The sequence below is a fragment of the Sorex araneus genome, chromosome 11, assembly GCF_027595985.1.
Source record: "Sorex araneus isolate mSorAra2 chromosome 11, mSorAra2.pri, whole genome shotgun sequence".
Classification (NCBI taxonomy): Eukaryota; Metazoa; Chordata; class Mammalia; order Eulipotyphla; family Soricidae; genus Sorex; species Sorex araneus.
This window is the reverse complement of record NC_073312.1, coordinates 38,357,500-38,372,597: the sequence shown is the minus strand read 5'-3', so window position 1 is coordinate 38,372,597 and position 15,098 is coordinate 38,357,500. Positions and strand designations below refer to the sequence as shown.

The following is a 15,098-nucleotide window of genomic DNA, read 5'->3' as shown; positions in this document are numbered from 1 at the left end:
TGTTGATCAGTGACCAGTCAATGGTAGCATCGATTTTGGTGCTCAGTGTGATGTTTGCCTCCAAAGATCACAGATAAACAGGAATCAAGCACCCCAAGCCAGTCTTAGGGAGATAAGATGTAAGTCAACAAGAAGTTTCTTCACCTGCTTTCCAAGAAATGTGGTGCCAAGCTTTGTGCCAAGAAAAGCTTGGCCTCCCTGTCCTCCATGCCATGTCCCCCGCCCCCCCCACCAGTGTGGAGGCTGACATGATTTGCTGTGTGGCTTCAGGCTCTCACTGCCACTCTCTGAATTCTGTCTTTTCCTTCCTTTACCCCCACCACCAAGGACTAGCTGGCAGACACCAAGAAAGGTGTGTGCCAGTCAGGTAGTCAAGCCTAGGAATACTCACTTCCTCCTCAAGCTGAAGGAAGAAACTTTCCCTGACTGGTGTGGGAACAGCTGCTGTGTCTCTGGTTCCAGCTCTGGGAAGAGAAGCCCAGATGCAGAGCAGGGGATTGGGGGAAGCTCCGCCCGCCCAAACAGGCTAGTGCAGCTTCCTCCCCTCATGTCCACCAAGACCTCCTCCCGGCCTCACTTCACAGGTCAAGCTTGAATTGTTTCCAATAAAATGAGATTCCCTTAAGGGTACAAATGATTAATTACACAATTATTCCACTCAGTGCTATTTATCAAACACTCATCAGGTCGTGTAGAAAATTCTAGGTTTTCCACCCGATTGGGAATTTTTTTTTTTAAAGCTACCAGTCACTTTTTAATTTTACAGCCACGCTGTACTGCCAGAATAAGAAGGAAAGTGTATGTCTTTGTTGTAGTGTTTCCCCAACATTCATCTTTGGGGAATCTCCTGGAGAATTCTATTAACATTAAAATGAAATACGAGCCCACGTCAAGTCAGGACTGTAAAAATAAAGGTGACTGAGGCTATTTTTCTCCCGGTGTTGAGTGGAGGACCCCCTGAGACAGCATCTCCATTTCCATTCATCCTTCATCGCCCGCAGGCTGCACAGAAGGCTCGTGCCCACCTATGAGAGCGCTTCCATCCGCAGATTCCAGGAGGGACGGGTGGACAACATCCGATCTGCCACCCCTGAAGCCCTGAATTTCGTGAAAGCCGTCACTGACCACAAGGCTTCTGTGCCGGTAGGCCCTGCCTCCTCTGAGGTCCTCACCATGTGTGGCTGGGGAAGGGACACGGGGCTGCCTGACCGCTCAGCTCCGCAATTTGCAATTTCCGGCTTCTCCACTTGGTTGGTGACCGAGTGGCCTCTTCCACTGTTTCTAGGATGAGGAAAAGCTGCTGCTCCTGAGAGACGCTATCCGAGCCCAGACGGAGTACACAGTCATGGTGAGTGGACTGACTCCATGGAACCCTGAGCTCCCGTCTTGTAGACTCTGTCCAGAGCCCGACCTCCCTATTCCTGGGTGAGAGCTGGACCCCAACTGCCTGGCCACTTAGCAAGGCCACCCTGACTCTCAGAGCCTCCTGTTTCTGAATATTAGAACGTTATTCTAATAATACTAGGTAATGCACTCTATCCCTGGCTATTACAAGGAATGGTCTTTGCAAAATCAATAGTGATAATAATAGCACCAAGTTTGGGTGGCACTGTAGACTTTACACAACAGTCAAATGTGAAAGGGGGACACCAGGCTCAGCAAGTGCTAGTAGCCCACATACCTGGCATACTTGCCAACGAGGCAGTGTCTGTTCCTACCCGAGACTGGTTTTGCCTTCTTATTCACTGTGTATTTATTTAAGCTGCCTGCAAATAAAAAATATTTTTTTTTCTGGAAATTAATAGTGAAGTCAAAATTGTAAAGGAAATGTTTCCCTTGTTTAGGGAAATCATTTATTTTCTAGTACTTTAAGGCCTTCATTTGCATACAAACAAGGAAGAATAAGCTACTACTTGGGCTGGTGATCGATATACTAAGTACAAATCATTCTCATGCAGCCTTGGAAGGGCCATGTAATTTATGTAAAAGAATTGACTGAAATTCATTCTAAGTACTTGGAAGCAAATACAGTATGTATCTGAAGGTAGCTTTTCTTTAATTCAGTTGCTAGGTCCCACATTTATCAGGTTAGTCAAGAATTTGTTCCAGTTGGGAAAAATCAAACTCACCCTCATATTTGTTTTTCTTTTTGGGTCACACCCAGCAATGCTCAGGGGTTACTCCTGGCTTTGCACTCAGGATTCACTCCTGGCGGTGTTTGGGGGACCATATGTGATGCCGGGGATCCAACCCGGGTCGGCCGCGTGCAAGGCAAACGCCCTACCCACTGTGCTATCACTCTGGCCCCTCACCCTCATATTTTTGTTAAGTATCTTTCTGTTTTCCTGCTTTGTGGCAGGAAAAGCATTGAATACTAGGAAAGGAAAAAAGATCTGACTTCAGGAGTTTGGGGCATAAAGAGAAGAAGCTCTTAGATGTTCAATCCAGTCTCCGGAAATATCCCGAGAGAGGGCATAATGAGCATCTTGATGGACAAGCTGCTTCATCTGCTTAGGAAAGCCAGGAAGACTTCTCAGAGGAAATGAGATTTGAAAGATGAAGAGGTGCTTGCCAATTGAACATAGAAAGAAAGGAAAGAAAAGTGATTCTAGGAGGGGAAATGTAGAAAAAAATGTAACAGAAGGATTGGAAGATAAAGCTGAGATAAATTCTCCCAAAGATCAACCAAAAAAATAAGGTTATATAGGGAGGAGAAAAAAAAAAGGGCTAAGTACAAGAGGACAAATATTTCAATCAATAGGGGTCTGAAGAGAAAAATTGCTTGGGAAGAAATCCACAACAAAATAATTCAAGAAAGTTTTCCAGAACACTAGAATTTCTTTAAATTTTGAGCATCTGCTATGTACCTTGCATAACTGATGAAAAATACTCACATTAAGGATATTTCATAATACTAGGAAAAAAGGGAAGATTCTAAAACTTTGCAGAAAGAATATATATACATATATATATAGAGAGAGAGAGAGACCAGGAATAAAACATAATTGGAGGACCAGGAAGAGAGCTCCAAGGGAGAGAGCACATGTAGGTCTCCAAGGTCTGATTCCCAGCACAGCTTGGCTTCCCAGGCACCACCAGGACTTAGACCCCCAAAATTTAATGGAACTCCCTTCAACATCAGCACTGGAAGGTAGGAGACAGTGGAAAAATGCCTTTATACATGTTGAAAAGAAATTATTTCTAATGGATATTTATGCCTCGCTAAACTGTCATCATCAAGTTTGAAGGCAAAATAAAGCATTTTCAGATAGACAAAGTCTCAAAAACATTACTCCTTAGTTACTTTTTCTTACAAAGATATCAGAGCACCTACAACACTAAATAAAGATAATAAAACAGTGAAGAGCTGGAGCGATAGCACAGTGGGTAGGGTGTTTGCCTTGCACACGACCAACCTAGGTTCGATTCCTGAATCCCTCTTGGAGAGCCCAGCAAGCTACCGAGAGTATCTTGCATGGCAGAGCCTGGCAAACTACCCATGGTGTATTCAACATGCCAAAAACAGTAACAACAAGTCTCACAATGGGGACGTTACTGGTGCCTGCTCGAGCAAATCGATGAGCAACAGGATGACAGTGATACAGTGAAGAGAAAGTTCAACACTTGGAAAATCAGAAGACTCAACACAAGAAAGAGGTAGCGAGGTCTGGAGAGATAGCACAGCAGGTAGGGTGCTTGCTTTATACCTGGGTTTGATCCCTGGCACCCCATATGGTCCCCTGAGCACTATCGGAATTATTCCTGTGTGCAGAGTCAGGAGTAATCCTGGAACATTGTTGAGTGTGATCCAAACACAAAATAATAAAAGAAGAGGGGGAAAAGGATGATAGTGAAGAGATCCCACATAGAACGCTATTTAGCATATCCAGAGAAGAATAACACAGAGGAGCAAGAAGAGGAGGAACAAAATTATAAATTACCCATATGTTTAGGACTGCAGCAATAGCACAGTGGGTAGGGCATTTGCCTTGCACGTGGCCGACCCAGGTTCAATCCCTCCATCCCTCTCAGAGAGCCCACCAAGCTACTGAGAGTATCCTGCCCACACAGCAGAGCCCGGCAAGCTACCCGTGGTGTATTCAATATGCCAAAAACAGTAAAAACAAGTCTCACAATGGAGATGTTACTGGTGCCCGCTCAAGCAAGTTGATAAACAACGGGATGACAGTGCTACAGTGCTACTTATTTTTTATTTTGGTCTTGGGGGTCATACCTGGCTGTACCCAGGACTTACTCCTGGCTCTGTGCTCAGGGATCACTCCTGGTGGTACTGAGTGTAGTGCTGGGTATTGAACTAGGGTAGACTGTGTGCACCTAAACTCCTGTACTCTCACAGGATGAGTTATTTTATTCATTACTTTTTGTGGCTCTGATCCAAAGCCAAACCATTCCATTGCTACAGTGAGTTTAGAGGAAGTGAGAACAGGTATGGCCTGACTGCTCTACAGAGAAGCTGCTGCTAGGGAACCACAGAAATCAGCATATCAGCAAAGTGACCGGAGTAATGCACCATGTGTCCCATGCCTTAATGCCTCAGAGCTCTCCCACTCTGTGCTGACAGGCACACCCAGATTAAGCTAAGATCTGAAACTCATATTTCCAAACCTATGTGTCTGTGCAGTTGGAGACAATGGTGTTGTCTTTGAACATTCATTTTCAACCAAAAACAAACAAACAAACAAAACTGTCATTCTCCAAAGCATGCCTTGCATACCTGAACAAAGTTTGTTGTGAGGAGAGGGCGAGGATACCTCTTGTGTGGAGCATTCATGATCTAGCCATACTCCTACATAATTCAGAAACCTTCAAGTATCACACAGTTAAGCTGACAATGACCCAGAGATTATTACTACAGGTGGCCCCCAAGTCTCCATCTGCCTCCAAAGTTTCCCTCAATAAGCATAAAATGTGAGCAAAACCAGCACACATTATGTGCATGGACTACAACAATGTGCAGAGAATGCCCTGCCCATCCAGCTTCCATCCACACCATAGGCTTGGGCCCCTTTCACACAGAAATGCTGTTATCTTAGCCCTTGAGGAGCAGCTTGGTGGTGAAGATGCTTTTTATCATCTGACTTTTGAATGTCAGATAAGCCTCTGTTTAGATGGTTGGTTCCAGTCTCAAAACAGTTTTATAGACTATGAATCCAGTATAGTAGAACTGATTTGGGGCCCGTGAAATAGCAGCCAAAGAATAAACCTTAGCATCCTCTGCCCCTCTGGGCTCCTGCTCAAGGATAAAGCAGTGGTTTTCAGGAGAATCTGCCTGGTGATAGCCTGGAGTGACGCTCCCTGCTCTTGGATGGGGCCAAGCAGTTCCCAGGCCAGCACCCACCCTCCTCCATTACATGAGACCCTGCCCTTCCACTGAGAGCCCCGAGAGGTTCTTGGGGTCAGCAGTGACTACACTAAAAGGAAGTGTGCACCTGGGACTCACCGACTTTTGACTCAGGTGTGACTTCTTTATGTTAGAACCAGACCTTTCCTGAACTCATCCTGTGCGTGTCAATGTATGCAAGGGCCCAAAGAGTCAAGACCACAGGCCAAGTGGTTAGTCCTAGGTGACCATCCTCACACATTAACAACTACATAGGTTGGTCATTGTCATCACCATTGTCATTGGTGGACTCGCGAGGAGGGAAGGAGACTCATGGGATGCGCTGTCTCATTTCCTGTTCTCTGTCCCTGACGGATGCTCAGGCCATCACAGGGATGGCCATTGACAACCATCTGCTGGGGCTTCGAGAGCTGGCTCGGGACATATGCAAGGAGCCTCCAGAGATGTTCACGGATGAAACGTACCTGATGAGCAACCAGTTTATCCTCTCTACCAGCCAGGTATGGCTCACGCACTTCCAATGGCCCACGAGGCCACTAGCGTAACCCATGACTTTTCTAAAGAGCTCCGTGACTGTGGCCCACTGGTTGGAGTCAGGCAGTCCTGGATTGGCTTCTTTCTAGCTGCATGGACAGAACAAAATGATCTAAATGCCCCAAACACTGGTGTCCCCATTTTCTAGGTGGGAATCGTCATGGACTGTACCTGGAGGAGACAGGCTAAGAGAGCACTGGCTCTTTTTTTTTGGGGGGGGGGTCACACCTGGCAATGCACAGGGGTTACTCCTGGCTCTGCACTCAGGAATCACCCCTGGCAGTGCTCAGGGAACCATATGGGATGCTGGGAATCGAACCCGGGTTGGCGGCATGCAAGGCAAATGCCCTACCCACTGTGCTATCGCTCCAGCCCCGAGAGCACTGGTTCTTGAGCTCTAACTAGCACACATCCTAGGACACTTGGATGCTCTGACTAAGACACTTGCCACCTTTCAATCTTTGACCTGAGGGCTGTGTCGTATGGTGACAACAGGCCCAAGGTACACTCCTGGCCAATCTTGGAAGTCTAAAGCCCAGTGCTGGGGTTTAAAGCTGACTCAACAGGCTAAACACGTGCTCTGTATACAGAAGCTTCGGTTGGATCCCTGGCTCTGCATGGCCCCTAGCTACCCAGAATTGTCCCCAATCTCACTGAGTATGTACTGCACAGTACCTGGCCTGGACAGCACCTTCCACACAGGTCAGGGTCTTTATTCTGACATGCCCTGGGAGCACCAGTAGGGGAGTAACTGCCACCCAGAATCCCTTCACTGTGGTGCTATAGACTCGTTTTGCTGAGAACCACTCACGGAACTAAATAAAATCCATTAGATCAGTGTCTGACACGGTGGGTGCTTCAGCCATCCAGGGGAACACAATAAGCGGATGTTTGCTTTAGTGAAGAAGTTAGGCTTAGTGTGTTGGGGTGGAGGGGTGCAGAAGGGTATGTGCTGAGTTTTGTTTTATTTAGTTCCTTCAAAGGAGGCAGTAGACCCAATGAGTTTAGGCATCTCTGCACCCCAGAAAGGCAGCAGTGGAGGCGAGAAAACAGTCCCACTCCACCAGCAATCACTAGTTTACTGAAACCCTGCCTCATCAGAGCATGGTTTGATGTGGGCAATAAAAGGAGCTGACAAAGTTGTGTTTGAGGATAAAAGCCCACTCAGTAATTTGATTTTGTCATTATGGCAGTGAGCTTGCAGACATGAATGAATGAGGGCAGAGCACAACAACATAAATTCTTCAGGAAATCATCCATGGGCAAAAAGTGCTTTGGAAACGGCTTTATGGCCTTCGGCTGTTGCACGGCAAATTTATCTGACAATGAGGTGACTCTATTAGCAAGACTAATGGTTTGTTCTGCCCCATTAAAAGGGCCAGTGTCATAAGTGAAGGCCCGAGCACACAGCACCAGGAACCTGTGCGTTTCAACAAACCCTGCCCCGAGCTTGCCCACTCTCTTTCTCCCCTAACCTCAGTGTACGTAGTTCATTTGCAAAAGGGTAACATTTATTTTTTCTAACTGAAAATGAACATTTTAGATCTAAATGCTTTCCAAAACACAGATTCTAGGTGTGTAATCCAGATAACAAAACCTTGGCACTCTAAACTCAAGACGTCTGAGGGGCCTCTCTAAAATCCCAGTTGGTGGCAGCTTTGCAACACCCACGGCGGGTTAATTGTGCATGGCCAGGCTGCAGGGAGACAAAGAGCAGCCAGGCATGACGGACAGTAATTAAGGATGCAGAGAAGATGGGCCCGATTTCCTCCAGTTCATAAACGGCTCCCTCTGGGAAGCCATCTTAAGTGTTAGGGGCCACCAGGGTGCCACTGAGTAAATTAGCCTGACTGCCTCGGTGCCTTCAGTGGCCCCCAGGTGAATGAGGGACTCAGCCTCCAACCCAACCCCGGGTCACCGGGGGAGCTTCCGGACCCACATGCAGAGCAGAACTCACACCAGGGAGTCCTCCCTCTTCTGGCATCCTGCAGTTAGATGGGTTTGTTTTCATGCCTCTGGCTGTGGCCATCCATACTGAAGCAATTGGCTGATTTGGTTAATTCCGCCAAATATGCAGGCGGGAAATAGAGAAGCAAGTTCACTGGGGAAGGACCAGAGGAGGTGTTAGCACGCCCAGCGCTCTAGCCAGGCTCGGGGGCCACCTTTCACAGCGGGCCGTGGATAACCTGTCCTCTTTCCGCAGGTGCCCACCACCATGGACATGTTTTGCTGCTATGGACCTGTGGTGCCCAATGGGTACGGAGCCTGCTACAACCCGCAGGCAGAGAGCATCCTTTTCTGCATCTCCAGCTTTCACGGCTGCAGAGAGACCTCTTCCACCAAGTTTGCGAAAGGGGTGGAAGCTAGCCTCCTGGAAATGAGAGACCTCTGCAATCCGGCCCCAGAGGCCCCAGGCAAACCACCCGCCACGAAAGAAAAGGCCACAAGGCTCAGCCAGGCCCATTAGCATTGGCCCCTGGCACTAGGCTTCGCTTCCTCCCTACCCAGCAATCTGCTACCCCCAGATCCTACCAACCCCCTGCTTGCCAACCCTCGCCCTGGCTTCTGTAGCTCCCAGTCCTCAGGGCCCAGCACAGACCGACCTTCTGGAGGCATCCCACAGAGTTTGAGAGTTAGAGGAAAGAGTCCCCCACTCTGCACGAGGCTCCTGATTCTTCCCAGGAGCACTCTGCACAGGCACAGAGGCCAGGCTGGCACAGAGGTGGCCTGACTGAGGCGAGGGAAGTCCATGTAGATTTCCCTCCAAGAGCTGGAAGGTAATATTCTTGTTATTTCCCCAGCAGGCCCTAATGAGTTCAGGAGATGCTTTTGCCCAACAAATGAGCCTGTCACCCCATTACTTGCAGCGCACCTAAGTGAATCCTGAAGGAAGAGGTCATTACCCTTTGTTTGTTTTTTTTAAAGAGTAAATTGGAGCCTCTGCTGCAAATTCAAAGCAGGGCCTGACCATACTGTTCCAAATGGTGGACACTGAGCCATATAGTCCTGTAAGCACCTCACTGTGTGACCCCACGCTCCCACACTCACACACATACGTGCATGCATGTATACACGCACACATGCACATACAGAGCCCAGTCCAGGTTCATTGGAAAAAGAGTGACCTCAGAGCACAAATACATTTCTCCTTGCCTGCTCCCACAGACAGCCTTCCACAGAGCTCAGAATGCTGGTCAGGCTGTTCCATGAGGGAAAAATTTTTATTTCCTGCAATTGATCTGGAATAGTCGCTGCAGGTGCTTTCCCAGGGTCGTGGGAATGCATATATGGAGGGGGAACTTGTCTGCTCCCCAAGGGTCCTGCCACTTTCATTATGTCTGGTTGCTTTCCCACCTCCTTCATAGGAACCCTGCCCCAGAGGTGACCTGCATTTCAGAGGGAAGAGGGGTGTCATTCTTGGTTTGGTTTGGGTTTTGAGAGGCTCTTTAGAAAGCCACCGTGGCATTAATTTCAGACGGTGATCTCAGGGGCCTGAGCAGGATTTCTTTTGTGAGATGCACGGTTCCAGGGTTTCTCACCCCGGGCCAGTGGCGGAGCCCGGAGCCGGGCTGGGGACAGGCTGAGAGCAGAGCATGGCTGTGTCCGGCACTAACTATCGAAGACAGGATCTGGTGAAGGTCACAGAGCCGGTGCCCCGAGATTCTCCCAAGAGACTAATCATAGATATGTGAGAGGCACTTTGTGGGGGGTGGAAAAGCAACCCAAAAGCCAAGGACAGCAAATCCTAGTGGGGAGCCACCCCATCCAGAAGAGATGCTGAGCTGGGCGCTCAGTGGCCCTCCAGTGGCTCTGCTCTGTGCAGGGCTTTTCTGAAAAGGGGCTGCTCTCCTCCACCCTTTCTCAGTCTTCTGTGCTCTGAGTCCTACGGGTCCTCCACCCTGCCGCGGGCTGTGTGCCAGCTTCTCCACATTGTCACCTGTATGGACAGGCAGGGGAGAGGGGCGGGGGCAAGTGCATTATGAATATACTCAACTCCAAAAACACAAAGTCTCAAGCCAGGAATTTCTTGAACCTGTGGTTTTAAAATCAGGGTATTCTTTGATGACCCGGGAGATCCTCACATCGCCCCTTCAGAGCCATTAGGTGGGAGGGCTTGTGCCTCTCTGTGCTCTTGTCCACCTACCTTCCTGTTCCCCCTATGTCCATCTTCCTGCTCTCCTTGAGATGTTGCAGCTCAAGAGTCCCAGGAATATCTAGGGAGCTGCCGCCAACCTGCTGTAATTTCACCCAAAGCCATTTCTGTTCTCCCCAAATGACCACAGGACAGGCCAGGGCTCTCTTCAGGCTCCTCCATAGGTTGCCGGACAGGCAGCCCCATTGATCTTGACCTTGCTCGGAAACTCAGTTGTCTCCATTTCCAGATGAAAACAAGAATGATTTTGCACTTTCAGTGGACTGGAGAACATGGCAAAGGGCCTTGTACCAGCAGGTGGATCCCAGGGTCCACTGTGGGCATGAGAATGGCACTGCCCCAGAGCAGGCACGTTTGGGTGACTCTGTCTTAAAACTCTTGACATGAAGCTCAGAGAGTCAGACTCAAAGCTATTATTGTCCAAGAATAGGAAAAGTAAATGGTACCATCAGCTCTCAGCTCTGTACTGTAGGGGCTTTGAAAAATAGACGGTGAATGTTTGGCAGGTGGGAATACTTCCCTTCTTGGACAGTGGGGCTGGAAGCTGGTCTTCCCCCTCCAAGAACATGTGGATATACAAGAGTCTTTCTGCAAAGACAATGCTGAACCATGGCCATGAGCATCTCTGTGGGACCCTCGAAAAGGAGATTATTCCCAGTTTTCCCCCAGGTGATGGAAAATGAAACCTGGAGACAGTCATTTGGGGATAATGATGCATCATAACGATATATGTGGACACCTTACAGTACTGCTAAGTTGCCAAAATATATAAAGTTGATATTTGAGTTCTATTTTTTATAAAATAGTTCTAGATTTATGGCAATATGTACATGTGTATTTATAGCCTTTAATTTTAAGTTATAGTTTTATGTGCTTTAAAGAAATATATGTATGACTAGAGAGCGGTATATTGAAAGCATTCTATGCAGATTATTTAAGGACTGTAAGTCTGTATTCAATAAAGAGTAATGCCAAGAAAATGGTGTTAGCCATTATTTCTCTATGGAAATGCTGTAAAATTTCCTTAAACAAGGGCCAGAGAGACATTACAGTGGATAATGTGCTTGTCTTGCATGTGGCCGACCTGGGTTTGATCCCAGGCATGCTAGATGATCTCCTGAACAATGCCATGAGTAATCCTTGAGTGCAGAGGCAGAAGTAAGTCCTGAGCACCGCCAGGTGTGGCTCAAAAACAAACAAAAATCATGGAAATGCTAACTGGATCAAGATCAGGCCAAGGACACAAAGCAACTCCATATGCCCTGGGAGTTCCTCCAGAATTTGGGGTGTGTCCCTGGTGGCCCCTGTCAGGCCCAGCAGTTCCCAGCATTGCAGGGCCCAAGACCTATTTTATACTCAGGCCCTAGCATCCAACCTTCCAGTTGGGAGGGACTGTGGCAGCAAGGGTTTAGTGGCTCCCAGGTTTCCTGAATACTATGTCTTAGTCTGCCTCCTATCCCACCCTCACTCCCAAAAGTAAAATTGATCAAGGAAAGAGTGAGAGGATCTACATATGTCTGAGTGTATGCGTGTTTCTGTTCTGGGGCCGCCTAGATCTTCAATAGGCAGCCTAATATAGAGGTGCATTTTGTGAATATTTGCAGAGTTAGTCATATAAATTTTGCAGCCAGCACTACCAAGGGGAAACCCACTAAATAAACCACATTCCTTGTGGGCTAGGACCAGAAGACTGCATCATAGGAATGAAGATCACTGTCTTGATAAACCATCTTCCACATGGACAGGAGCCCAGTTTCAAACCATCTGGATGACTCAGAACATCTCAAGTTTTGAAATTTTATTAGGATGATCCTGAGCTGAAACTGAATCAGCATAGTCATTTCCTTTATGAATTATCAAAGATAAGGGATTTCTTATCGAGTACCTACTATGTGCCAAGGACATGTTATCTTTGAAATAATAGCCAATAAAAATTTGCTATCTGGACTAAAAGGAAGAGGTGGAAAATGATCCTGAGTTCCTAGTAGTACTAACATGTTATAAGAAGAAGTGGAGCGGAACAATGGTATAGTGGGAGGGTTCTTGCGTTGCATTCTGCCAACCTGGATTTTATATGTAGCATCCATTATGGTACCCTGAGTACCTCCAGGAGTAATTCCTGAGTGCAAAGCCAGGAGCAAACCCCTGAGCACCACTGAGTGGGTGACCCAAAATTTAAAAAAATAATAATAAGGTAAAAAAAATAGCACAGGAGATAAGGCACCTACTTTGTATGCAGTTGATCTGGTTTGGATCCCTGGAACTGTCTGTGGTCACTACTGAACACAGAGTCAAGGAGTCACTCTTGAGCACAGCTAGATATGGTCCCCAAATAAGAAAGCAAACAAAAATAAAACAAGGAGGAAAAAAGAAGTGAAAAAAATTCTGCTGAGAAAAATAACATCCTTAGCTTCAAATATTTAATTTTTAATACAATTTTTTAGAGTAAACTAAGCCCAAACACTCCTGAAATTTATATGGAATAATAAATCCCCACAGATGGCTAAAGCATCCTTGGGAAAAAGAAGACAGGAAGCATAACCTTCCCCAACTTCAAACCCTACTACAAAGCAGCAGTAATTAAAACAGCATGGTATTTATGCAGATCAATGGAATGGAGTTCAATATCCTGACACAGACCCTCAAATATATGAACATTTAATCTTTGATAAGGGAACAAAAAGTATAAAGTGGATCAAGGAAGGACTCTTCAACATGTGGTGCTGGGAAAACTAGACAGCTACATGTGAAATATTGAATTCAGACCTTTTTCTAACACCATGCACAAAAATTTGATCAAAATGAATTAAAGATCTCAATATCAGACTTGACTCCATAAGGTACGTGGAAGAAAATGTAGGCAAAACCCTCCACAGCATGGAAGCTTGAGGGCATCTTCAAAGATGAAACACCATTGACCAAGCAAGTGGAAGCAAAGATAAACAAATGGGACTACATGGAACTAAAAATCTTCTGCACCTCGAAAGAAACTGTGTCTAAGATACAAAAACAGCCCATGGAATGGGAAAATTTATTTACCCAATATCCATCTAATAAAGGGTAATTATTAAAGTTATATAGGACACTGTTATAGAGAAGTTAAATAGAACTTTACCAGAAAACAACATCCAACTCCATGAAAAAATAAAGAGAGGAACAGCAGCTTCCTCAAAGAAGAAATTTGAATGCCCAAAAGGCACATGCTCTACATTACTAATCATCAGGGAGATGCAAATCAAAACAATAATGAGATATCATCTTACACCACAGAGACTGGCACACACCCAAAAGAACAAGAGTAACCAGTGCTCGTGCAGATTGGAGGAGAAAGGGACTCTCTTCATTATTGGTGGGAATGCTGACTTATCCAGCCTTTTTGGAAAACAATATGGACATTCCTCAAAAAACTAGAAATTGAGCTCCCATTTGACCCATAATACAACTGTTGGGAATATACCCTGGGGGCCCAAAAAACACAAAGCAGAAATGTCATCTGCACTTTGATGTTTATTGCAGCACTATAGTGACTGACTTCACAATAGTCAGAATCTGGAAACAACCCAAATGTTCAAGAACAGGTGACTGGATAAAGAAACTATGGTACATCTACACAATGGAATACTATGCAGCTACTAGGAAGAATGAAATCATGAAATTTTCTTATAAATGGATTGACATGGAGAGTATAATGTTGAGTAAAATAAGTCAGAAGAAGAGGGACAGGATTCATTTGTGGACTTATATATGTGTGTGTGTGTGTATATATATATATATAACTATATATATATACACACACACACACACACACACACACACACATATATATATGAGACTAATACCCAAGGTGAGAGCAAACAGGGGCCAGGAGGAAAGGTCAATGGTTGGAAGCTTGCCACAAGAATGTGGGGAGGTAAAAGGCACAGATAAAGGGATATACCTGATAACTTTTCATTATCTGTATTGTAAACCATAGGCCCAAAAGGAAGAGAGAGACAGAGAGAGAGAAGAGAGACAGAGAGAGACAGAGAGAAAGAGACACAGAGAGAGAGAGAGAGAGAGAGAGAGAGAGAGAGAGAGAGAGAGAGAGAGAGAGAGAGAGAGGAGAAAGTGCCTGCCATAGTGGCAGACGGTGGGATAGGGTGGTGGGGTGGGGGGAACTGGGACCATCGGTGGTGGGAAAAGTACACTGGTGAAGGGATGAGTGTTTGAAGATTATATGATTGAAATCCAATCATGAACAACTTTATAAATGTGTATATCACTGTGATTCAAATAAAACATAAATTAATGGAGAAAAAAGTAAACCAAGCACACTAAGGAGATATGACAAAATGACAAGAATGGAGCAGAAATAGCAGTAAGAGACACATGGAATCCAGATAGTGGAATTTTTAAGTATGCTATAAAGGATTCATCTTTAGTATAGTCAGGAAGACCATACCCAACTAAAAAACAGTGACAGAAAACTATTAACACACACACACACACACACACACACACAGGATAAGAAAATGGAGACATAGTACAGCAGAGAGATAGTCCAGTCCCCAGAGACAGTACAGCAGGTGGTGTGCTTGCCTTGTACCTGGCCTATCAGATATGATTTTCAAAATCCCATATGGTCTCCTGAATCTGCCAGGAGTGACCGCTGAGCACAGAGGGAGGGAGTAAGCCCTGAGCACGATCAGGTGTGGCCCAAAACCAAAAATAAAAAAGAAAGAGGGGTTCTCCTGCATAGGCACACCCTTCCACCTTGCATCCCCCTACCCTAACCCCCCAAAATACACACACACACACACACACACACACAGACATACAGACACACACAGAGACATACAGACACACACACACACACACACACACACACACACACACACACACACACACACACACACACACACACACACACACACACACTGATCTGCACTCCCCAGATTAGGCAAGAGGAGGATGGGAGTGACTCAGACCCCCCTGGCCCCGCCCCCTTCTCGTGGCCCCTCCTACTCCCAGAGCAGCTAAGCGGTTGCCTAGCAGCGCCCTTGCAGCAGC

The 15,098-nt window shown here is 46.3% G+C and overlaps 1 protein-coding gene across 3 annotated transcripts in view; it reads left to right on the top strand.

Annotated features, from left to right (window-relative positions):
* CHAT (choline O-acetyltransferase) overlaps nt 1–11,019 on the top strand; it is a 56,986-nt gene extending 45,967 nt beyond the window's left edge. For all 3 annotated transcript variants that reach the window (XM_055119656.1, XM_055119657.1, XM_055119655.1), the window contains exons 12-15: nt 1,002–1,143; nt 1,286–1,348; nt 5,725–5,862; nt 8,100–11,019. In XM_055119656.1, the coding sequence (XP_054975631.1) occupies nt 1,002–1,143; nt 1,286–1,348; nt 5,725–5,862; nt 8,100–8,363 (607 nt within the window). In that variant the 3' untranslated portion in view covers nt 8,364–11,019. The remainder of the gene's footprint in view (nt 1–1,001; nt 1,144–1,285; nt 1,349–5,724; nt 5,863–8,099) is intronic.
* Nucleotides 11,020–15,098: the final 4,079 nt, after the last annotated feature.